The sequence below is a fragment of the Strigops habroptila genome, chromosome 7, assembly GCF_004027225.2.
Source record: "Strigops habroptila isolate Jane chromosome 7, bStrHab1.2.pri, whole genome shotgun sequence".
In the NCBI taxonomy this organism is placed as follows: domain Eukaryota; kingdom Metazoa; phylum Chordata; class Aves; order Psittaciformes; family Psittacidae; genus Strigops; species Strigops habroptila.
This window is the reverse complement of record NC_044283.2, coordinates 27511575-27535642: the sequence shown is the minus strand read 5'-3', so window position 1 is coordinate 27535642 and position 24068 is coordinate 27511575. Positions and strand designations below refer to the sequence as shown.

The 24068-nt window shown below is 44.6% G+C and overlaps 3 protein-coding genes across 15 annotated transcripts in view; 1 reads left to right on the top strand and 2 right to left on the bottom strand.

The window, feature by feature from the left end:
* The window catches only part of FRYL (FRY like transcription coactivator), a 160583-nt gene extending 148758 nt beyond the window's left edge, over positions 1-11825 (top strand). For 9 of the 12 annotated variants that reach the window (XM_030492105.1, XM_030492099.1, XM_030492097.1 and 6 more), the window contains 5 exons: positions 3650-3718; positions 6860-6877; positions 7811-7921; positions 9316-9512; positions 9874-11825. In XM_030492105.1, the coding sequence (XP_030347965.1) occupies positions 3650-3718; positions 6860-6877; positions 7811-7921; positions 9316-9512; positions 9874-10132 (654 nt within the window). In that variant the 3' untranslated portion in view covers positions 10133-11825. The remainder of the gene's footprint in view (positions 1-3649; positions 3719-6859; positions 6878-7810; positions 7922-9315; positions 9513-9873) is intronic. The other 3 variants (XM_030492100.1, XM_030492102.1, XM_030492108.2) reach the window with 2 other exon arrangements.
* Positions 11826-13575: 1750 nt separating this feature from the next.
* On the bottom strand, positions 13576-16613 carry ZAR1 (zygote arrest 1). 2 transcript variants are annotated; one of them, XM_030492113.1, is made up of 4 exons: positions 15801-16610; positions 15628-15720; positions 15476-15550; positions 13576-15387 (listed from the first exon to the last, which is right to left on the bottom strand). In XM_030492113.1, exons 1-4 carry the CDS (start codon positions 16608-16610, stop codon positions 15244-15246), a joined length of 1122 nt encoding a protein of 373 aa, XP_030347973.1. In that variant the 3' UTR covers positions 13576-15243. The 2 variants fall into 2 exon arrangements, with proteins under 2 accessions (XP_030347973.1, XP_030347974.1); XM_030492114.1 differs by having other exon boundaries at positions 15110-15550; positions 15801-16613.
* A 478-nt stretch (positions 16614-17091) lies between these two features.
* Positions 17092-19710, bottom strand: SLC10A4 (solute carrier family 10 member 4). The gene is made up of 3 exons (XM_030492115.1): positions 19063-19710; positions 18477-18687; positions 17092-17824 (listed from the first exon to the last, which is right to left on the bottom strand). Exons 1-3 carry the CDS (start codon positions 19446-19448, stop codon positions 17309-17311), a joined length of 1113 nt encoding a protein of 370 aa, XP_030347975.1. The 5' UTR covers positions 19449-19710; the 3' UTR covers positions 17092-17308.
* Positions 19711-24068: the final 4358 nt, after the last annotated feature.

Genomic DNA, 24068 nt, shown 5'->3' with positions numbered 1-24068 from the left:
GAACATCTTACTGTTCTAGCAGCCTAGAACATATGAGGCCATGACAGGGGCCGTATAGGCAAGTTTGAATGATGTGAAACAGAACCAGAATTCAGGCCATGATGTCTTGGCAGAGCTGTATTTTGCAGCACGAGTGCCTCCATGTTTCTTGATTATGCCAAGTTTGTTAGGAAATGGTGGCCTCTGTCTTGCAAAGACTGTTGTTAATTCATCTGTTGAATAGAACAGACAAATAGTCATCCACTTTTTTGTGGAAAGTATCTCAAAAGAAAGGCAGTTTCCTCAAAACCAGTGCTAAAGTATGCCACACATCACTGTTTCTAGGATCCAAGCCAGCATTTATGCTGAAGAGTTGCTGTGTTTTTTGCCCTGCTCTGTGGTAATAACAATTTATTTGGTCTAATATAATGAGCTACATTTTGCCATTTAGGCTTAATCAGAAACAAAGTGCTCATCTAATGACTAAGATTAGCTTACTTAATGTAATATTTAATGTCTGACAAGCTCCAGTGCATAATGCTGTCATCACTCCTATGAGAAAATGTATTTTATTCCTCATCTTAGAGAGCAACACTGAAGCACAGAGAAGTTAACTGATTTGCCCCAGGGTCAGATGGGGAAATTTGGGGCAGGGTAGAGAGGAACTCGTGTGTGTATTCATAACGGTGACTATCCAAACATTGAGGAATTCTCCTTATATAAACTTCTCATTTAGCCTAGTTTGTCATAGCAATGGCAAATGGTACTTTTTCCTTGATTTGTCAAAATACGAAGAGTTAAAATTGCATCCCTTTCATGTGGCCATAAATTCACTTAATGTATTTTTAAGTAATTTTGCACTGCCGTGTATCATATTGACATAAATCCATGCTGGATATTAAGAGCTTGTTTTTGTTTTCTTGATAAATGAATATGGATATCAGTTTGGCCTCTGTCATTGTGAAGGACTCTTGTTTTTCTGTAGTGCAGCTGTCAAAAGGGTGTCCAGTAACATGTTTCTGTGGTCAGCCTGTCTTCAGCCACAGGATTTGTGAGTGACTGGAGCAGGAAAAAAGTTCGCAGGATGAAAGGAAATGTTGTGAATTAACTGAAAGCATTTTGCCAGGGTTTTACTTCTATTTGATCATTTATAAATAGAAAGAAGCAACACTGGGGAGGAAAAAATGTATAGCTTCAACCAGTCATTTCGGACTCTTGATAGCATGTGACTAAGCTCATTTAGTGCATTATTTATCTATTTAGCATGTTAGTTTACAAGTAGTGGCTAATTATCTTGGATAATTTTTCTAAAACTTTTTTTAAAAAGCATTTCTTCAGCTATTGGTCCTCAATTTTTTGGGGGTATGTATTACGTAGTATATAGTATATGTAGACTAAGAATCTTCCAAAGCTACTTCTCAGGTATGTCTTATTGGTTTTCATACTCTGCTCTGTTAAAGAGAGTAGAGGGAATGATTGAAAGAGTCTTCCTTCAGTCAAACGTGAATTTCTGTTACTGCAGACAGTTGTGCTATGTATCCTATTCATTCTGAAAGTACTGCTGCAAAACACATAACGAGCTTATTGCAGATCCTTGCCTTATTTTTAGAAACATGTAGAAAAATGATCAAACTACGCCGATTGGGCTATTGTATAATAAAATAAATATAAATTAACATATATGCACATTAATGTGGCATCCTCTAGAATCAACCACAGGAAAATTCTGTATGTTAACTTCTTTAATGAGAAATTGTTTAAAGCTTACCCTAATAGATGATGTTTGTCACTGTCAGTGCTGTGTGTTGTACTGGCATTCACATGAATCAAATTTAAAAAGTAAGAGGCTAGGGATGCAGTTGCTTGACACTCTTACCTATGTACTGAGTTGAGAAAGGTACCGGTAGTATAGGGGTGGTTTGGCATGTCTGCTTTGATGTTAATCTGGCAAACCAACCTGTGCTATGACCAAGACCAACCACAGACTTCCCTATATTATGCTTGCAGGAATGCTCTTCACCCTCAGTCTTCGTAGGAGATATGGGGAGAATGGGGAAAACATAAAAACTGATGTACAGCAAGCATATAAAGAAAATTATTTTGTCACACAATCTACTGCTTTTCCCAAAGAGAAAATCTAGGTCTTTATACTATGCTAAACATATATTATGTAAAAATTTTTAGCAAATTAATTTTGTCACCCTTTTGGAGCTACTATTCTATTTCCTTGCAAGGAAACTGCTTTGATTTCATGTTTGTATTAGGTAGAAAGATACTGAACCAGGTAAATGTAATAGAAAATAAAAGGTTACATGTGTATCGTAACGTTCTGGGCACATCCTTTATTCAGACGGGTTTTAAGATTTAAAAAAGATCTTAAAAGAGCAGTATATGAAAATAAATAGTAGCTTCCCAGTTGCTCATGCTGTTTGTTCCAGTGCAAACCTATTGCTCTGTTACCGATGGATGCTGTCAGATAAAAAGAAAAATGAGATTTGCTGTGTACATTGGTATCCATGTCACTAATTGAAACTGACACTGTGGTGTTTAGAGAATTCCATTTCTCCTCTTGATAAGCGCACAGGCCTAGTTAATTCACTAAGTAACCTTTATTAAATTGAGCAGATGGGAAGGCACATTTTTCTTCTTCTTGCATCAGACAAAGGTTAGAAAAAGGTTACTAAGATTTCCTGTGAGACTCCAGATATCGAGAATACAGTATGCTAAATTATTCTTTCTTGGATGTATAGAGCCCGTTCTTCATTTCAGAAGATAATCTGCACTTTATCTCAACATGACGCATTCCCATTTCGGTAATACCTGAATTACCTCATGCTTGCAATTGTTTACATTGTACAGAAAAATATGCGGGGCACTGTCCATGAGATCATCAGTTCTTATTGTCCAATAAGAGCATATTTGATTCTGCAAATGCTTTATACGCTTTTGAATTTGCATGGTCAGTCAAAGCTAAAAGAAGAGAGAGCTCACTGAAATCAATAAACTTGTCTGCTGTAGGAACAAGGGTTAAATACAGCCCTCTATTCATGAAGGAGAGTGGAATCTGCATAATTTGTCTTCCTGTCTTGTATGAACTGGAGGTGGTGCTAAACTTCCATTGAAATATTTTCATTTTCTTTCTCTCCAGTAAACCCGTACTTGCATCTAGTTACACAGGAGAGCTCTATTTCCTTTTGTTTCTGAAGTAGTCCCAAGAAATGTAACAGTCTTACTCTTCCTCTCTAATTTGAATTAGTGCTATATTTTAACATATATTTAAGCATGTTGCTGTAAACCTTGTGCAGCAAGAGAAAATATGATCCTATTTAATGAAAGGGATTTTTTTGCCTCCACCCTCCACACGTCTCACTGCAACAGTACCCAAATTCAATCACAGATTAGTATTTATGCTAAAGTCTACTGTCCCTATCTGAGGTAATGAAGGCTATAGGAAATGTACATTGGAAGGGACACAGGAAAAACTATAAAGTCATAGATGAGAGTGGACATCATTAGTGGAAACAAATTCAGTAAACAATTAATTTCATATCACAGTTTCATAAGTAATCTGAGAATGTGCAAACGTGATGAAGTGCCTTACACAGTTTCACCAGTCTTCAGTTCACTCTGTTTCAGAAGATGTTTAATCATGTTCGTATTTATTTTCCAGTGGCTGGAAGACTGCAAAAGAACATTTGGTACTGATGATGGTATTTATGGTGCCAACACAGATGCTCAGGTAGGTGTATGTCATTTATGAGTCTCTGGATATGAGATTAAAAACCATCTTTATATCTGTTCAATATTTTCAGAGAGATTTAAAATATTAAAAGTTTTCCATTTCAGTTATCATCCTATCTTTTGGATACTCTGGCTCTTATGAAGTAGTGGTCTAATAAAAAAAGCTCTTTTTAATAAAAGTTGGCAACCCGTCTTGGGTTCTAGACTTAATAACACTGAGTAGATAAGCAGGCTAGATACCATCTGTGTGCCAGCAAGCCTGCTTTTCTGCAGTTGTTTTTAGAAGAAAAAATATTAGCATTCTGCTTATGTGCTCAGATGAATTGTTTAGCCAAAAAAAAAACCCTCTTCTGAATTTAATATAATTAGTACTATATAAATGCATATGACCTTTCTGGAGCCATTATTTGGGTGGGAAGGAACAGGGAGTAAAGCAGCAGTATGGCAAAAAGCTCACGAAACACTTCTGTCAAAAGATCATCTAACAACAATAGGTGAAGTAACCTATTAATATTAGTTCCATATTTTATATGTATTTGCATGGCAGTCATTCATGTTTAATATTACTAATTGCTATAGTAAGTGATAGCTTTTCCCCAAGTAGAGTAGGATTTTTTTTTCCAAATGACAGCTGCATAGTATTGACACTGTACATAAAGAAGGAAATCCAAAACCTGTCATTAGTCGGCACAAGGAATCTCCATCTAGAGTCCTGTAGTAAGAACAGTGAAAGATAAAAGAAAGTAGAATTGCAGGTAGCAGATGAACGTACCTTTTCACAGTGACATTTTGACAAAAATCCCAAATCCAAGCTGAAAAAGGAGGAATTTTATTCCTTTTATTCAGTGGAACTCTAGTCATTGATGTACTTGGTCATATTTCTGCTGCTGAAAATGTAGTGTTCAGCAATAGAAATACCTACTGTGTGCATGAACTATTTCTTCTTTTATACAGGTTTCATTTGTTCTCATATATATACGTATATTTTTTTAATTCAATCACAAAATGCACCTGAATTTGAATAGTGAAATATGTAATAATATACTGTTGATTTTTATATTGCATCAAAGTTGCACATTTACAATATGGTAAATGTTCTATATGTTAATAAAAAAGCAGCATTTATATATTTCAGTCTGTATTTAGAATGTTGTTTATATACACCAAGAAACCATTCTAACATTCAGCTGTTGCAATATAATCATTCTTACCATGAAGGTCGATGTTACTGTTCCCACTGTATAGCTTGGGAAACTAAGAAATGGAGAAACATCCACATGCAGGCTTTCATTTAGCTTGTATGGAAAGAATCCAGGGTTCCAAGTGAGGCAGTTTTGTCTATTCTTCCCTGTTTCTGCAGAGTTTGAAGATAGCCTCTGGAAAAGGGTTGTGTGACCATTCACGTTATTTGTGAGGACCTGTATTGATTTTCAGTCCTAACCTGCAAGGCATGCATTTTCTTATGTGCTCCTTGCACTTCCAGGTTCAGTTAAAGTCAGTTGAATATGTAGTACCCATTGAAAAGGCAGGGTCCTATTATCCTGCATCATAAATATGCACCATTTACAGAAGTTGTGAATTTATTCACAGAAGCTTGTAGTGACTTGAGAAGATGGAGAAGTTACCAAGTGTAAGATCATTGTTTCAAAAGTCCTTGTAAATATAGTGTCAGGCAAAGCTTATACAGTCAACCAATTAATGCAAAAAGTAAGCTTGTGTTTCTTGCTCAGGAAAACAGGGCTGCTTCATTCAACAGATATTTTTCATTCACTAACAAATAAGATTTTCTTACTAATTTTTAGCACTGTGGTCAATACAGCTCAGAAATAGCGAGATGAATTCTGTTCTGGCTTATGCATTGCCAGCAGACTTGCAAGTAAATCTAATTATTGGATTTTTGCTATTAGTGTGTACATGCAAGCCTGAAAGAATGGATCTGGACTCTGGCTAGACTGTTCATACAGGACTGGCAGGTAGAAAAATCAGATTTTCTCCAGTGAGCAAGTATGTGAAAGACACTGAAGCAGTACAAAGACATTTCTAAAGCAAAACCTCTCTTAGATTTTTAGAATAGCTATCGATGCGTGATTTGGGGGAGAGGAATTATTTATGGCTTACAGTAATATTGACATTTGGCTTAAAGAACACTGAAACTTACTGGCTAAAAATATTAAGTAATCAACCCTGCCATTCTCAATGTCCGATTCTCTTGCTTCATTGAGCAGGGAGTTCTTGCCCACTTTGGCAGTTCAAGATCTTATTTCTTCACAGTGTTCTGTCCATCAGAGGTTTTTGCTTATATAGTAATTGTGCTATGTATATAATGGCATAGAGTACAGAACAAAAACATGAAATGTTTATAATTAAGCACACATAATTTCTTACACACATTGTGTGTAACTATGTGCTTAGTAAAGCTCAACTGCTTCTGTCTGTTAGAATCAGACATCAGTTGCATCTCTGTATGTTTACTGTGACCATTTTACTTGCTGAAATGCCATCAATATGCTTACTGCTTTACAAAGCACAAAAAGTTCCTGTCCCTAGTCTGACAAATACATTTTCTGATGATTTCCCTTCCAGTCCCGCTTTCACAACCATTTTTCTGAAATAGCTTGTAAAAACCAAGTACAATGACATGACAGAAATCTCACAGTGAGGTGTTGAGAATTGGGCTTGGCAAAACCAAGAATTTTCTAAACTGATTCAGAATCCTAATTAACATTATATTTCAAATTTTTAAAGGTATTATTTTTGCTTAAACTATAGTAGTACAGAAGAGGTTAAGAAGATTGTACAGATGTTCAGACCTAAGTGTCCTTGAATTTTACTTTCTTAAATTTGCATACCTCTAAGACTACACAATGTATAAAGACTAGACAGGGTTGTAAGTGAAGTATGTTGCTCATGTTGTGGGACAACAAAGCCAATGCTGTCTAGCTATAGTAGCAAGTGATTTCAGTTCAAATTCAGTCTGTTAATTTTTTCCATTCAAGGTATGTTTGGAGCATGTTACTTGTATTTCTTCCTCCATTTTACCTGGGACATCTTTTACCCTAATTAAAATTATTTCCTACACTAATTCTTGATCTTCTTTTCTTTCTTTGTATTTTTGTGACCTGCTCATCTTCTTGCTTAGCAAATGGAAATTCTAGCAGTAAGTGACGGTTCTTCATTTATCACATACTTAACCATGCCAATCACCAAACTGGTCTCCATCTGTCTCGTTCATTTGTGACATAGTGATGTCTTGTCCTAGACTATTACAGAAATGCTGTGTGCTTCAATTTTGCATCATCTAACCCATTGAACTGTTGGTCCTTCACAAATAATAGGATCCTGTAGTTAGTAAAATGTTATAGAAGATTATTCCATTAGCACTAGCTTTTATGTCTGTATGTAAAGTAGTATTAACACTGCACTTACTAGTGTTTTAGACACATAAAAATGGAAGCAAGATAGTGCATAGGTTAATGCTGCTGCTTCATTTCCTTAAGAATATATCACGTTTTTTCCTCAAATAGAATCAGAGCTACCTTTTATAAAGGTAAAATTATTCTTGCTTCCAGGAATAGAATTACTCTTCTCTTACTCCATGAGGCAGTTGTAAGCTAAAGGCCAGGTTATATACTGTGCTTACATATTTATATTAATGATTATGAAAGATTTCATACTTACAGACCACAACTGCTTCTTTTGGATATAGATTTTGAATTTAAAACAGTAAAATATCAACAATACAAGTAAGTGATCTATGAAACTCTTACCTTGGGAACATGACTTTTCAAAATGCCTTTTCAATCACATCCCACTCCATCCCCCTTCTTGGAAATGTAACTTCTTATTAAAACGTAAACTTTAAACCTAGGCAAGAGAGGCTACCTGTAAATCTAGAACTGAATGAAGCTTTCATCTGCTTTTCATTAGCTTCCTGCTACATTAGCTTCTAAATCTTTTCGGCATTTTCTTCAATAACCAAATAACTACTTTTAATCTTGCAAATTCTGTACTGAAGTTGTCATTTATTGTCTCTTGCATTGGATAGTAGATGTTTTGCAGTTCCTGAATATAACGTTTTTTACATTTGTAGGAGCTGGAGTTGTGTCGGAGACTATACAAGTTGCATTTCCAGTTGCTGCTTCTGTTCCAAGCCTATTGCAAACTCATCAGCCAAGTAAAAACAATAAAAAAAGAAGCAGAGGTAATGAAAACCATGCCATTTAGCTAGTAATTGTTGACATTTTAAAGCCAAACAATTTAAAATACATTTTTACAACATTTTAACCAGTGGGACATCTTTTTAGAAGCGGAAAGAGGGTATGAACTGGTTTTTGTGTAGCCAATTAATAAAAGGTTTAAGTAGAGCTCACAAGAATTTTCTGAGATGTTCAATTATCTGTGTTGATTTTTGTACAGCTCAGGAGCTCTTAAATAGGTAGGAATGCAGGGAGTCCAGTGATGAGGATTTAAAGTATTTCAGTAGCACTCCTGGTGTATTCTAATCAAGCTACAATCAGGGCACATCAACTCCAATCAACAGCGTTCTGTGATGAAGCCCCTTTCCATCATGCCAGTGTTTCCTATTGCAAACACCATCATTTGCTACCGGCTGATTTATAGAACTGTGTCACTTCAGCCACCATTCAATCACTCTGCAATCTTAGCCCCCATCCTACGTGCAGTTAGTAATACGTTCCAGACATCTTACACCTGATTTTTTTGTTGTACTAAGTAAAATGTGTCCTTCAGATGTGCACATGTACATATGTGACATTAATTGAGTTAATCTGAATGCATTATGCTATTAATAATGGCTTCTGAATGTTCTCCCCTGGGTCTGCAATGCAATAAATAGAGGTAGCAAGAAATAAAAACAAACAGGCCTGGTCTTGCTTGCTATGTTGTGGAGGAAAATGAAAAAGCTCGGTGAAAGTCTTTGTTTTTTGAGTAGCTTAGGGAAATATCATACATCTTTCCTCACTTCGACTTCCAGGGTTTTGTAGAGGCTGCAAATGAGTGAGTTAATTTCTGTCTGGAGAATGTTGTGGAAGGTCAGCATCACCACTGTCCCACCTTTTGCCTAAGTTAGTCAGATGTAAAATCATATTCTGATTGCTGGCCTTGTCTTTTACTCATACATTGGAGCTAAAGCCAAAGATAGTATATTACAAAGGCTGCACTACAGTTATTCTGTTGGGTTACTAGTCTTTCACATTTTTTCTTCATATTTAAGTTGTCCTGTAGTAAGACAATTGCTGCTGTACTTTTCCAAAGTGTTTAATTCTTCTTGTCAGTTTAATTGTTATTAAGTGATGTGGGGAGAAAAGAAAGAAATGTATTTTTTGAAACAAGTTTTAAAAGACCTAGCTAACATAGAAACTTCATCAAGAGAAAGCCCAAATACCTGACCATGCATGCTTGGGCCATTAAATTAAGTGTATACTTAGGCAACTGTAGCAAATATTTGGATGTACTTTTTCTCCCTCTCAGTTTTGGTTGCAAAGAGGAGGAAAATTGTAAGTCTGAACTGCTGAAAGTCAATTTGGCTGAAAATACATTTAAACTTAGAAATGGTAACTCTCATATCTGTTTTAGGTCATAAACATGTCTGATGAACTTGCTCTTTTGGAGAGCTGTCTGAAGGAGGCTGAGGCTGCATCTGACAGTGGTATTGAAGAAATCGAAATTGCAGAGGCTTCCCAAGCTAGCACAGAAACGGCTATTCACTCTCTCATTGAAACCCTGAGAAACAGGGAGTTTGTGTCAGCCGTAGCACAGGTCAAGGCTTTCAGGTAAGTGCTTAAGGATTGCTTTCAGACCTGAGTTTGCTAATGGGCCTTTTCATTTAAAGATAGGGATAGGCACTATTCCAGGGTTATTTTCATCTCTTGCTAGATGTCCTTATTGAGAAGGACAAATACTGGTGCTTCATTACAGCTTGTTCATACACATTTTGCAATTTAAAAAAAAAGGCAATTCTAGTAGTACTTGTTCTTTTGAATTTCTGAGAAAACTATCTGTTAACTATCAGGACTCTGTAGAAGAAATATTGACCTTGCGCTTTCCTGTGTCTTCTGCTCAAATGTCTGTTTAAAGAACATGTAAACATTTTAATTATGTTTTAATGTTTAAATCCAAATTGTGTTTTTACAGATCTATTTGGCCCCATGACATCTTTGGCAGTTCTGAAGACAACCCAGTTCAAACATTGCTGCACATATACTTCCGTCATCAGACACTTGGTCAGACTGGTAGCTTCGCAGTAGTAGGCTCCAAGCAGGACATGTCTGAGGCCAGCTCAAAGCTGATGGAACTGAATCTAGAAATTCGAGAGTCTCTACGCATGGTGCAATCCTATCAGCTTCTAGGGAAGATCAAACCAGGAATCAATCTTGTGAGCACTGGATTCTGAACAGCTGTCATTTAGAAAGATGATGATGAAGATGCTTCAGACTATTATTGAGCACCTTTCATGGAAAGTAAGAAAAAAAGAAAAAAAAAGAAACCCTCCAGCCAACCAACACAGTTTCATCACAGCAAGAAATTGTTTCATCAAAAGAAAAACCTGAGAATTGAACATCTTCCTTGACTGCTCTTTCTACACAGTACCTGTGTGGCAGTAGTATTTTTTTATTAAATTTATGTATAAAAACTACATGAAAGGAAAAGGGCTTAAATGTAATGCATACATATGCATTATCTTCTGTTGTAACTCCTGTGTAGTTCTGTTGTAACAGAACTATAAATGGTGTTTGCAGTAACAGCCTCTAAAGGTTGAATCAATATTGCAGGTGGGATGAGGCTAAAATCAAGGCTGGGTTATTTTGGCTGAAGACCTGCAAGGCTTCCTGGCTTTCCAGCAGTAGTAAATATAATCAACTAATACCTAATGAGACACTTTGCAACGTCATGAAGAATGTGCGGTCAAACATGAGTAGAATGACTTAACGACTGCAAAAACTGTTGACTTCTCAATGTTTTATTTGCTTTTGTTGTCTGTAACAAGGAAATGATGTGTGTGAGTTAGAATGTATGGCTATGTGACAGTTGTTTTTTGAAGGTATGGATGATTGTTAAATAAGGTCTCAGAGCATGCTTGAAAGAGCTGCAAGATTATTTTTGAAGAAATTTTATTTTATTAGATCTAATCCTCATAGTGTGTAAATGTTAGGACATTTAATAATATTTTAAACTGGGATTTCCCAGTGTTTCTAAAAGAAATAATATATCTGTTAACTTTATTGGAATGCTGCTCAGTTCTCTGATCAGTGCTTATGTTACAAATATTGATAACAACTAACCAAAAAGTAGCTGCCTGCAGAGACTTTAAAATGTATATTAAAGATATATGCTGCCCATCAGCAATTCTCCTTAGAAGTTAACTTATTTTATTCTGTATATATTCTAGAAACTGTATAGTGCAAAACCAGTATTTTTCTTGTAAATTTGTGCAATGCACTGTTAAGACAGTAGGTGTATAAAGCTATGAGGGGAAGGGGGGGTTCTCCCTGTCGGTAGTCACATACATTACTTGCAGTCTGCAGGATTCAAAGAGTTTGAATGCACGTATATGCAGCTTCATGACTCAACTTAAACCTAAGGAATTGGGACTATATATAAAAAAAAAAGACTGACTACCAAAACATGCAAACAGGCAATATACTCATAGTTCAGTGTCAAAGTCTGTAGCATAAAACAAACTGGATTCTGTTGAAACCAATAGCATTTTGTAGAAAAAAGAAAAAAAAAAGAAAAAAAAAAAAAAAGGAAGAAAACCCAGAAAAGAATGTAGTCCCACAATTCCTGTGATTTGAAAGGAACATCCAGTATTTTTATATACATCTCTCACCCACTGTGATTTTTTTTTAATGGGCTCTAATTCCAGAGTTTAGAATGTAGAACTGAAATTCTTAGCTCTGCCTTTTATGGGGAATTGGACCCCACTAGAAATGTAATTATGCTGAAATGCATTAACTGAAGGCACTGTGCACGCTGTTGGACTGCTGACAGTAGTTATGTTATCCTAACAAGCTCTGTAACTGGTCAAGGCACATCCATAATCACTGTATTTTTTTCCCGTCCCTGATAAAATTGAATTATTTTGATGGTTTTGTGGTACTGTAGATGGTGTTCTTAATTATTTAATAAGTATTTACAGGGGATAAGTAGTTTTATTTAGGGGGTGCATTACACTTTTATTTACATTATCTTTTAGCAGCTTTTTTTGTAAAAATAAAAAGACATTGTATCTGTCATTTTGTGTATTTTTACGAGCTAGAGTTTAAATACTTTAGCTAAACAGACTAAACACTGACAATAGAGGCTGGGGTGCCCTGAAATCATGGGGTTTCCGTTTATGTCCTGTCAATGGTGACAGCATTTTTCTAGGCATCTTCTGTTACAGGATTTCTCATGCAACTCAAACTTGAATTTGTGTACATAATTCCTTATGTTATACATCTTCCTCCACTGACAATGGCTACTGGAACCTGCCCTTGTGCAGCAGGACCATGCTAGCTGACTGTCTCTCCTACTCCTTTAACTCTATGATGCTTTTCCAAAATTACTCACTCATTCCTAACTACTTCATAAGCTGTCACCCTACATTACTTGGTGCCAGCTTTGTGCCAAATCTGAAGCAATGGTAAAAATGGTAAAGCCTGTCTAGAAACAAGCAAAACATCAGACATCTGTAAGAGCGGAGCAAATACAGCACTGACGGAGCTAACACATGCAAAAGAATCTCTTAATGAAAAAGCTGTACAGGGCAAGTTCAAGACAGATATCTTTGAAGAACTGGCAGCATGAGAGCTGTTCCTTTGTGTTTTGCATAATCACATAGGTCATGAGTAGCCTTCCTTGTTTCTGCTGAGTCTAGGAAGCAGTGCCCATGATATACAGTGTATGCTGTCAAGGACATGACAGAGCAGTAAGGTGAAAATGGATACAGAACTGTACTTTGGCATCAAGCAGTAAAAGCTCTGAATATATATTTAAGACAAACGGCATGTAGAGCTACATCTACTGCAGAACACTACAGCATGAGGAAATCTTGTTTAATATTTCTGTCCACTGCACTAGACTCCTCTGAGCCTCAAAACCTTGCTACCTGCTGCTTGGAACTTTCATCAACTGCTTGCTTAGACTAGTTGCAGTTGAAGCACTCCACCCAGCTTGGATCAGCCAGGCTTGTTCTGCTTCTTATCAAATAGAAGCAACTGCTGCTTTGACTGTAATTAGCAGGGATGACAACTCTTAAGTTGTACTAAGTTTCACTTCGGGCTATTACTAATTGCGTAAGAGTCATCATATTCACACCAACTAATCCTCAAAGCAATGCTTGCAAGGTGCAAGGACATCTGTATAAATAGGAACCACTTGACCACTCATCTTGCTATGGGTTGCCATATGACTTCATACTGACATGGTAAAGATCTTAAGTTCTCAAACTCATTACCAAGGTGCACAGACTCACCACAGCTGGTCTCCCGCACTGCATCCATCAGGAACAGACTACAGCAGTTAGAATGGGGAAGGCAAGTGAGAAAACATACTGAAGAACACCCTTAGAGGGAAATAGGTTCAGAAATAAGAGACATCCCAGATCACAGCTGCAACCGCAAATTGAGGTGCACTGTGGGTAGATCGCTACAGAGGGGGCCTCAGCTGTGTTCCTCCTTAAGCTGGAAACTTGTCACTGCTCATTACTGTAATTACAGGTGAGTTCAAGGCACATAAACCTGCAACAGAAACTGCCCGGCTGCAGTTGTACTTTTCAAGCTGAATAGGACAGGGATGGAAGCATGAAAGTCGAGTGAGCTGCTAAAGCAAGGGATATTTCCTTTTACTGAGATATAGGGGAAAGTGCTTCAGGCAGAAGCAGGAAATAAACTGGTACCCCAGTGGGGGGGGTGGGTGGGGGGCAAGAGGTCTATTTGTTCCTGGAGTGCCTCATGCTGCTGTAATAATGGAGCAGGAATAAATAACATTACTTGTAATAAATTGGTGCAAGGCATTAAGCCTTAGTTACTGCAGCAAGTTCAAGGGGCATGTTAAACTGCAGCAGGAATCTACAGCAAGATGAGTTAAGCCTACAGAATTAACACTCACTGCCCCTCTAAATGGACATATGTTGGTACAATGTTGGCCTACCCTGCCATACACACTAGCTTCCATTTAGAGATGCACACCCACCTGTCACAGGACTCAGACTGGTTCCCCTTCATCTTTAATAAGAGTTCAATAAGTAGACTAGGCACAGCTGTTGGTAAGTTTGTTACAGCAAAGATAAATCAGTCCTTCCAAATAGAAATTATGTCAAGAGCTCTGCAGAAGGCTTTGTGCATTATTATGCTCAATTTTGAAGTTAACAGCTTTATTAGCATCCTCAAAAAAAAAAAACCCAAACCAAAATCCACCATATTTTCCTCCAAGTTTATCTGACTCCTTGGCTAAAAGGTAGTCTAGAGGAGTGTAGGTTTTACTAGCTTGTGAATCTGTTCAGATGCTGATGCCATAGTCCCAGAGCCAGCTTGTAACACCTTGCTGAAGTGTGGTGTACTTACAGAGGTCATTACCACTGGCAGTACCACAGGCCTCAGAGCATCATCTCCGAGTAACTCTGCTGATACCGCCATTACTACCCAGCCCCAGAAGTACAGCTCCTAATTGCAAACCCAACCCCAGAAGGGTGTGACTGGGGAAGGATCAAACTTCCACAGACACCTAAACTGTAACTAGATCAAACTCTTCAAGTGTAAGCCACTAAGTGCACAGCTCCTGTGCATCAGTGCAGGTACAGGAGGAAGCCAGGCAGACACAGTACCATACTTTAAGCCTTTGAAGCATCACTCCTCTTGATAACCTTGTGGAAGTAAAGGTAGGCAACTCATTCACCAAGAAACCATAACGGGAGTGACTCCCTTCCTCAGCAGTTTGTGAGAACCGCCCCTGAAAGATGCATTAACCACAAGCTTTCTTTGGCTTTAGTCTACAGAAAAGAGCACCAGCTTAGCTAAATGCACACCAGCTGTAGAAGCAACCTAGCCTTTACACATCATTTGCTAGTGATGAAGAACAGGTGCAGAGACTTTCCACAGAGAATACAAGTGTGCACAGTAAGTGAATACTATGAGGTGTTTTGCTTGTGAATGATGCTCTACTACCCAACTTTAATGTTGACTTCAAGTGTTTGATTAGTTCAAGCGGAAGAGCAGTAACAAACATCCTTTCACCACCTCAGATTCTACAAAGTCTCGAGCCAGCTGCTGCCAAGACCACTGCTGATTCGCAAAACATTTATAGGCTCTTCCCCTATGCAAGTTACAGAAGGTGCAATAGGCACTCTCTGAGCTGGGCACAAACCTGCCTGATCATCTGAGAATGCTTTGCAATATTTTTATTTGCATGCTTTCCCCACCTACACCTCGCTAAGTGCCTTCAACACCACCACCACCAAAACCAAGAGCCAATCTGCTCTACTTGCAGTTTCCTGTAAGACCCCTCAACAAAAAAAATAACCACTCAGATGATGTATTTGAAGCTGAACGTGCTATCGCAGGAGAGGCGCTTCCCTTTGCACCTCCCGCAGAGGTCCTGGCGGTGCGGCCGCTTGGGGTCCACATGGCGCATCTTCACCGGGCAGGTGCACCGCGTCTGCTTGCAGCTCTGTGGGAGGAGGCGGCGGTCGGCGGCCGGGCGGGGGGCGGCTCGGCCCGGGGCAGGGCAGTGCTCTGCTGCGCTGGGGGTCCCTTACCTGGCAGGTGATGTCCTCCACATGGTACGGGTTGTAGGACTTTTGGCAGGTCCGGCAAAACTGCCGGAAATAGACCTGGGGGGGAGGCCGGGGTCAGCGGGGTGGTCCCGGGGGGAGAGGGGGTGATCCCGGCCTGCCCTGCCCTACCCTACCTTGTTGGTGCCCTGGACGCACCAGACGTAGGCGCTCTCCCAGCGGATGTTGCAGTCCTTGCAGTGGTAGTAGCCGTACTTCTGCTCCAGGAACTGCCGGGGACAGCCGTTACTCGACGGGGCAGGCACCTCCCGGCCCGGTCCCGCTCCGCTCCCCCTCGCCCGCCCCTCACCTGGAAGCGCAGCCGGGTCTTGCCCGCCGCCGGTTCCCGCTTCTCGGAGGCGGCCGCCGCCTCTTCCCGCGCCGCCGCCTTTTCCTCCACCTGGCTGCCCTCCGGCTCCGCCGCCGGCGGCTCCGGGGTCAGAGCCGGACGCTGCTCTAGCGGCTCGGCCGGGCGCTGCTCCAGCGGCTCGGCGTCGACCTCGGGGGGCTTCTCCCAGCTCTCCCGCACGGCGGCCGCTTCCGCCTCTCGCTGCTCCCGCAGGGCGGCCGGCTCCTCCTCGACGGCCGCCGCCTCCTCCTCCTTCTCCTGCTGTGGCCGCCGCTCTGGACCCGGCTCCTCCAGGAAGGCGGTGAGTCTGCGGGACGCCATGGGCGAGTAGACGGCCATGGTGCGGGGGAAGCGGACGGCGCGGGTGCTGGTGGTGGCGGGGCTGCCCTGCTCCTGCTCCCGCGGCAGCTCCCTCTCCGCCGGGAGGGGTCGCGGCCCGGCGGGGGGACCGGGGCGGCGGCGCAACAGCGTGCGGGGCCCGAGCGAGCACTGCACCGACGCGTCCTGCCGCGGGTTGACCTGGACGCCCACCTCCTTGGTGTTGGCCTTGCGGAGCCGCGGCGTCAGGTTGGGGTTGACCTGGGACAGGATGGCCTTCAGCTGCGCCCGCTGGTAGTTGTCGAAGTACTCGGCGGCCGCTGCCGCCTCCCCATAGCCCGAGAAGTAGCCGCTGCCCCGCGGTCTCCAGCCACCCGCCGACCCCCCCTTGCCCTTGGGCGGCGGGTAGCGGTAGGAGTAGGGGTGGTAGGCAGCGTACAGGTAGCTCTCCATCGCCTCCTCCGCCATTCCACTACACCCAAGGTGACCGCCGCGGGGGGCGGCCTTAAATACCCCGGGCGGGGCGGGACCGGGGCCGGGGCCGGGCTTCCCCCGCCCCCCACGGGCGCCGGCCTCGGCAGCCCCTTCCTATCCCCGCCTGGTGCGGGCGTGAGGCCCCCTGCCCCAGCACAGCTCCCCGGGTGAACCAGGCAGCGCGGCCTTTAATTGCCCCCGCGGGATTCATCAGCGGGAAACACGGGTTTGGTTCAGCTTCGCCATGTATTTGCGGTGGAACAACGAGCACAATGCTTTTACAGCGGGTGGGAGGCATGGAGATACACACGCGCAAGGTGGTTTGTCTGTTCATCTGCACTGGTGCTGTGTTGGCTTCACTTCTGCCTCGTCTCCTTTTTCATACCCATTCTTGCTGCACTGCAGCGGGCGAGAGCCTCCTCGCACTAAGATGTATGGTCACCGATTCGCATCACAGTGATACTTTTTCCTTTGCTTTTTAATTTTTTCCCATATCTATATTTGAGGAAATATGACTGCCATGGTAATAAACACACACCACCTTGCACAATGGGAGCGGCTGGAGAAATGATGGAGGCCGGGCAGCTCGGCTTGCACAGCGGAGAGCGTGGCCCCAGCCTGGCTGCAAGCACAACACACATCACACGTCCCCCCCGGGGGTCACCTCCTTCTCTTGCCTAAAGCGCTGTCTGTGTCGGCTCCATTTGAATGGAGTTGTGCTCCTCCGTGGTCACTGTGCCATATGAAGTATCGGCCACCTCCTCTTCCTTCAGTTTCTTGTAGGAAATATCTGTGTCTTCCTCCTCACCGAGCATATCTTGTTTGTAGCTGTCTCTCCCATACATCTTGTATACCAGCACAAAGAGTCCCGCTTCTGCCGACTGAAAAAGCGCATAAAGCAAGGGAAACATGTACATGCTCCCGATGAGCTCCGGGGGGAAGGTGAGTTTCAGGATGGCGGTGCAGAGCTGGACGTTTTGGCACCCTGTTTCCAAAGACACTGTTCTCCTGCAGTGTGGGGGCATTTTAAAGACTGTGGCTAAGCCATATCCCAAGGCGTACCCTGCTAGGGGCATCAGCACCGCAATGGCGTAGACAGATGCAGGGATATGTGCCATCAGATCTGGGCCCAGCATTGTCCCAGTCAGGATGAACAGGATCACCAGAGTCACCAAGAGGGACCACAGGGAAATCTGGCAACAGATACAGACATTGATGAACAACATGGGGGTTATTGGTTTAAAAGGATATGCATAGCAGGTAGAAGCTTGATAGAAAGTCTAAACTGCAAAACGTGCTTGCACTGCATTTTTCCAGCTTTGCTCCTGCCTCGGGACTTTGGTGGTGTTTGATCGTATCTCAGTAAAGGAAAGGGCTGAGGTCGCCCTCCATCATACTGCTTTGGGGTGACTTGCTGGGGAAGGATAGAGCCAGCAGGGCTTGTGCTTTGCTTTTCCTTTCACGATTAGGCTAAAATTGTTTGCATGTTTTGAAGAAGTGTCTCCATGCCTGCGGGTTAGTTTTGCTAGCCCTGGGTGCAGCGGGAGCCGGGAGAGAGCGGGATGCACGGAATGCCTCTGCTCCAGGACCGGGCTGCCTCCCAGGCGCCGGGGCGTGAGTAACCTGCCCCTTCCCACCCCTTCTGTCTCTCTCCCCCGGTTTTATTTCAAGACTGTAAACCCGTATATCCCACCTAAGTAGTGGAATATACCTGTGTGAAGCTACTATCGGTTCGGAGGGACCAGAAAGGTCACTGCCATAGGAACTTCTCCCACCCCGCCCCCGGTGCCGTCCCCGGGCATCCCCCGCAGCGCGACCGCCACCCGTCCCCGGTGCCGTGCCTACCTTAACCAGGAGGTCGGCGGCGCGGGGATGCCGGTACCGGATGAGCACCCCCAGGCCGATGGGCAGGAGGGTGCTGCCCAGCGTGAGGCTCACCGCGCCCAGGGGCAGCAGCTGCACCACGGCCGTGTTGATCCAGGGGCGGCTGTAGATCCAGAGGCAGAGGGGCATCAGGAAGAGGGCCAGCAGTGTGGAGGAGGCCGTCATGATAATGCTGTACCGGGGGGACCAAAGAGACACCGCATCACCGCACGGCCAGCGGGGTACAGGCCCGGGAAGCTGCAGCCTCCGGGGGAAGTGGGCTCTGCAGCCGGCGGGGCCGCTTCTCACGGCAAGAGCCCACCGTTCCCTGCCCCGGCCCGGGTCGGGCAGGCAGGCTTCTTAGAGAAGGGGATAACAGGCGTGTGCCGGGGTCCGTAAGGTCCGTCCGCCCTGGGATAGGCAGGAGAGCAGCGCTGCGGGTTTCGAGCCGCGCTGCGCCCTTCTGTTCCGGCGCCGCTGCCGGCAGGTGCCCCGCAAACCTTGCCCGCACCGCGGGGTCGCCGCAGCACCCCGTCCGGCTACAAGCGAGAGGGAGCGGGGCGCATACCTGAGGTTCATGTCCCCGTCGACGAGCACCGACATGAGGTTGGAGAGGTTGCCCCCGGGACAGCAGCCGCACAGCAACACGGCTACGGCCGCTACTTCATCCAGGGCGAAGATGAGGGCGAGGAGAAAGGCCAGCAGCGGCATGGCCACGAACTGCCCCAGCAGCGCGAGCAGCAGCCCCACGGGCCGCCGCAGCTGATGCCCCAGCTGCCCCAGCTCCACGGCGCAGCCCAACCCCAGCATGGTCACGCAGAGCGCCAGCCCCACCAGCACGCTCAAGCCCTGGCTGAGGGAGCGGTCCGCGAAAGCCTCGCCGCCCCCCGCCAGCGACTCGCCGTCGGGGCCGCCATCCCCCGCCGCCGTCGGGGGCTGCGCGGAGCCGGCCATGGGCTGCGCGGCCCCGGGAGCCGCCGGCTCCACTGGGCCGGGCCCCGGAGGAGGGAGCGGGCGGCGGCGGGGCCGTCAGCGCGGGGCCCGCATCCCGGCCCGGCGCTCCCGAGCGCTGCCGCCGCCGTCCGTCGCCGCGCGCCGGCTGTCTGCTGCGGGCGCTGCCCGCGCGCACCCGGGACCGCGCGGGGCCCCCCCGGCGGTGGGCGGTGACTCGGTGCCGCCCCGACGGCGGGCAGCGGCCCCCGACAGCGCCGCCCGCGCCGGACCCCGCTCCACGGTGCCACCCTCGGGGCGGTGTCGGGAGCCGGCCCCGCCGCCTGCACCCACCCCTCGAGGGTTGCGGCTTCTCTTTGTACTGCGGTACCGGGGGTTCGCTTCGGCGTCAGAAGGCAGTCGGTGTCGCAGTGTCACCCGGGGTGGGTGGGCAGCACCGGTCACCCTCAGCCGAACTCGTTCCCTCTCCAGGCAACAAATAAAACCAAATAGGATCCAGATTGCTTTAGTTCATTCATATGCCTGGGCTCTGTGTGCTGCTAGAGGAGGGGAGTGCAGGGTCTGGTTGACTTTCTGAGCCGAGCGCATCCTCTAAGCTTAATTTTCAGGTCTGCGTATGCAGAGAAGTGCTTGCAGTGTATTTATTGTGCTGCTTAAAGCCTTACTGCTGCTGTGTCTTTTACCATCCTTCATGTAGCCAATACTTGGCTTCACAACATGCAGGTCATTTGCTTATCATGCTCTCCTTGGTTTGTAAGTCATGCCCATGTGGTTTCCCTGTGGCGCATGCAAGCGGGGATCACCTTGGGCAAGCCCAAGCTGGGTCGGTTGGGCAGAGCAGGAGGCGGCTGCTTATCGATTAGGTGTGAAGGGCACAGGCCAGGCCTCCTGTTTTATCTCTCAGTGTCACTCCCCAAACTCCCTGCTGGAGTAGGGCTGGTTGTGGGCAGATATTTTTGTGTCATAACATGTGACATATATCGTACAGGCAGCTATAGGAGCTCAGTGAAGCTAGATACCGTGGCGCAGATGCACCCTCTTCCAGAGCCCCCCCAGTCACGGTAAACTTCATTTTCAAGGGACACTGAATGATAGGGGGAATAAATCATGAATGCATTGTAACACATCAGGACCTCTTGAGGTTTTTCTTAAAAAGTATCAGCTGAAATTCAAACCCGACTCTTGCTTTAAACAAGAGCAGAGCTGCTGACTTCAGGGAGAGCCAAGTCTGAACCCAGCTGATGTGCTGGATGGACAATTGTCCATCCAACGAGTACTGTCACCCCGGCAGCACCCAGCGTATTTCCACATCTAGCACGTAGAGTGAAAAAACATATCTGCTGCTGAGCATGGTTCTTGTCTCTTTAACTTGCTGCAGGCTTTCCCAATATGTCATCATAAAGTACAGTCTGGAGCCTGGAGTGATGCTAAGTAGTTTTGCTGTGAGGCAGCTGGCTCACACGTAGTGCACTCCGTGATGTTTCTAAATCAGTGGCCAATTCCTTCTCTGTTTTCTTTTGTGGAGGGCAGGAGAAAGCATACTGCCTGCCTGCTATTACTGGAAGTAACAGATTCACTGTTTGAGTATAAAAAGACAAATAAGCCCAATCGTGTATGATTCTCAGATTATTCCTCATTAGTCCCTCTGTTGAAAAATGAGGATAAGAGATAGCAAGAGCAAGGAGGGGGAAGGAAAGGACTCCCTGAAATATCAGCTTGTTGTAGTTTCTAACTTTTATAAATAATACTGCCTTACATTATTCTTAGGAGGGGTTTGATTTCCATAGGAGAGCACCTGTAGTGCTGTAGTGCTATAGTGCTATAGACTGGTCTGGAATAGAAGTCCTTTAAACACTAGGGATTTTGTTTACTCTTTTGTAACAGGATTTTTTGTAGCTTCCCTTTATTTAACTGGAATCTAAGGTGGAAAATAGAGGGTAGGCTTGTAAGGAATTTTGACAGTGCTGTAAGAAATGAACAAAGCGACCTTGTTGTTCACTTGGCTCGTGACTGCTCCACCATGCTGGAGGTGATGTCTGAATCACTTGCTTCTCCTGCGAGAGATGAAAAGCATCTGGCATAGCCCAGGATTATTACAAAATTGCAGGCATTGTGTATGTGCAGTGAAGTTCCCTCGGTGTCCCCCAAGGGAAGTCACTGGGGGTGTTGTGCACTGTGTTCTGTTCGGGGCAGCAAGAGGAGGTTTGGGGTGTGCAGCTGTTATTCCTGTTGGCTCCACACACTCAGGAGCCTCAGGTGAGAAGAGTTGGTTTGCCCAACCCAAGCAAGTAAGGGATAAATCACAGTCTTCGACTTGGAAGCCTAAATCCTGTCTGTGTTGCACATCATGTGCATGCATGCTGTGGTTATGAGTACTGTGTAAAAGCAGGACGGTGAGGTGGGGTGACAAAGGAAAGGCTGGTCACCCCCTCTTTTCCCGCTCTTCCTATTCCAGCTCGGTATCCATTTCAGCTGCCCGCTCCTCCCACCCTGGCTTGTTGTGTGCCGTGCCCGGGTCTGCAGGAAGCGGCAGAGCTCAGCTGCTGTGGGATGGCGTCACCCACCCATAAGTCATGCTTTGCCTATCTGCATGTCCGTGCCGGCTGATTTGTGGAGCTGTGCTGGGCTTTTGCAGAGGAAGAGATGCCTCCGGAGGATAGTCCTGGAGGATGGAAAGCTTTCGGTCAGCCCTGTAAGTGGTGATGCTTAAACAGGCTGGGACAAAGTGCTGCTGTGAAAGTGATGTTCAGGTGAGAGCTGGCAGGAGTAGTTTCTGATTTCCAGGGGATGTACAATCCTTTCGTTTCTAAATTACTTGCTATGCACCTAGGTTATAGATAAAAATTAAAAGGAAATGTAAGACTTAATAGGACAGTAAAATTTTCAATGGAAAAAGAAAAAAAGTCTTTGCTGTCATTGTCTTGGATTAAAATATTCCTTAAGGTGTATTGTGAGATCCCCACACACAGTTTAGGGTAAACTTGTGGTAAACTCGTGGTAAACTCCATGAAATATATCTCTTTGTTCTTGTTTATAACTTAGATCCAAAGTGGTTATTTTTGTGTCTTAGGAGAGTTAGGAATTGGAGCACAATTGTGCAGAGATACTGGTGATTTTGGTTGTTTTTCCATGGTTATCTTCATGCTCGGAAGGATGCATCAGCTGGTCTTTTGCTGAAGTAGGTCCCTCTAACACCTGTCTCCAGCTCCCACTCTTAAGAGCAGCAGCACAGAGGGGACTGCAGTTTTTGCCATGCACCTTCACTGAGCCAGTGACTGTGAAATCTTAGCAAATTCATGGCTTATTTTTGTTTAATTTTATATTGTTTTGGAGCTGGTTCACTAAACAGGCAAGAAAACACATTTTTGAAATAAGATGAAGCACTGAGATCTGTGCGGTTGAGTTGTTCCTGAGAAACCTTCCCAGCCAGACACAGAGAGAAACTGCTTTGGTGAGGATGCGCTGATCAGTCAACATTGCTCCTGCCCCAGACCACTCACGTTTCACACAAAGGCAGAGTGCAGTTGGGCCATATAGGTGGAGAACACACAAGAGCCATGGGTTTCCTGTTAGTTCATTGTTCCTGCAGTGGTCTTTAGTGCAGAAGGGCTAGGACAGACCTGCCTTCCCTGCCTCCCAGGCTTCTCTGCTACCCTTCAGCATGACACCTGGCCCCATCGCAGCCCTGTCATGCGTTATCCCAAGCTTGCTTTTCTTAAACTCCCCTTTGTCCTGTCCTTAGCACGGCTTGGTGCTGCTCAGTAAATCTCCACAATAATCAGCATCTTTTATCCCATGGCCAGCATCCTCGACCAGACCCAGGGTTTCAATTTCAGGGTGAGGAAAATTAGATATGTGTCCCTTCCTCCCTTCCTCAGTGGGAGTCACCACTGAGTCCCTGTTGTCTCTTCTACAGGCGGGATCCCACCAAATCACCCTTCCCTTCCCGTTGGCCCAGATGGCAAAGGCATCCAGCACCCTCCTCCTCGTCCTTTCTTCACTGCTCTGTATCTGCCTTTCCTCTTCCCTGCGCCTTTGTAATTTCTCAGTTCCTGGGAGTCCTGTCCCCTTCTCCCTCCAATTCCTTTTCCAAATGACGTCTGTTTCATTCCAGCTCTTCTCTGTATTTACGCCTCCCTTAGGAGCAGTGCCCTGCAACTCATAGCCTCTGAGATTCTGTTAAATGGAAGTGGTGTGGAAGGGGAACAGCACAAGCCTCAGTCTCTCTGGGCGCCTGGGGATGGATCCTTTCACTGGAACTCTGGGTTAGCAGTCAAGGGCAGAAATTATTATGATAAAACTCTCCTGTTATACTTGGTGTCTCCCCCTGTTTATTTTTAAGATGTCTGGAGACCATTAATCAGCAAGTAAGTGCATGATGACTTGGGTTGCAATGTTCCAATAATTCATAATTAGAATTAAGTGTTTAAGGCTGCATGATCTGCCTTTAATAAAAGAGCTAAAGGGATCTTTTGCCAGCCATCACATTAGGAAAAAGCTTCTGGTCCATGAAAGGAGACAAAATCAGGGGATCGTTGAAGAATGATTTTGTAAATTGATGGCTGAGAGTCAGTTGTTGAGGCTGTTGTACCCCTGCAACCCCTAGTAACAGTTTTTTCTTTA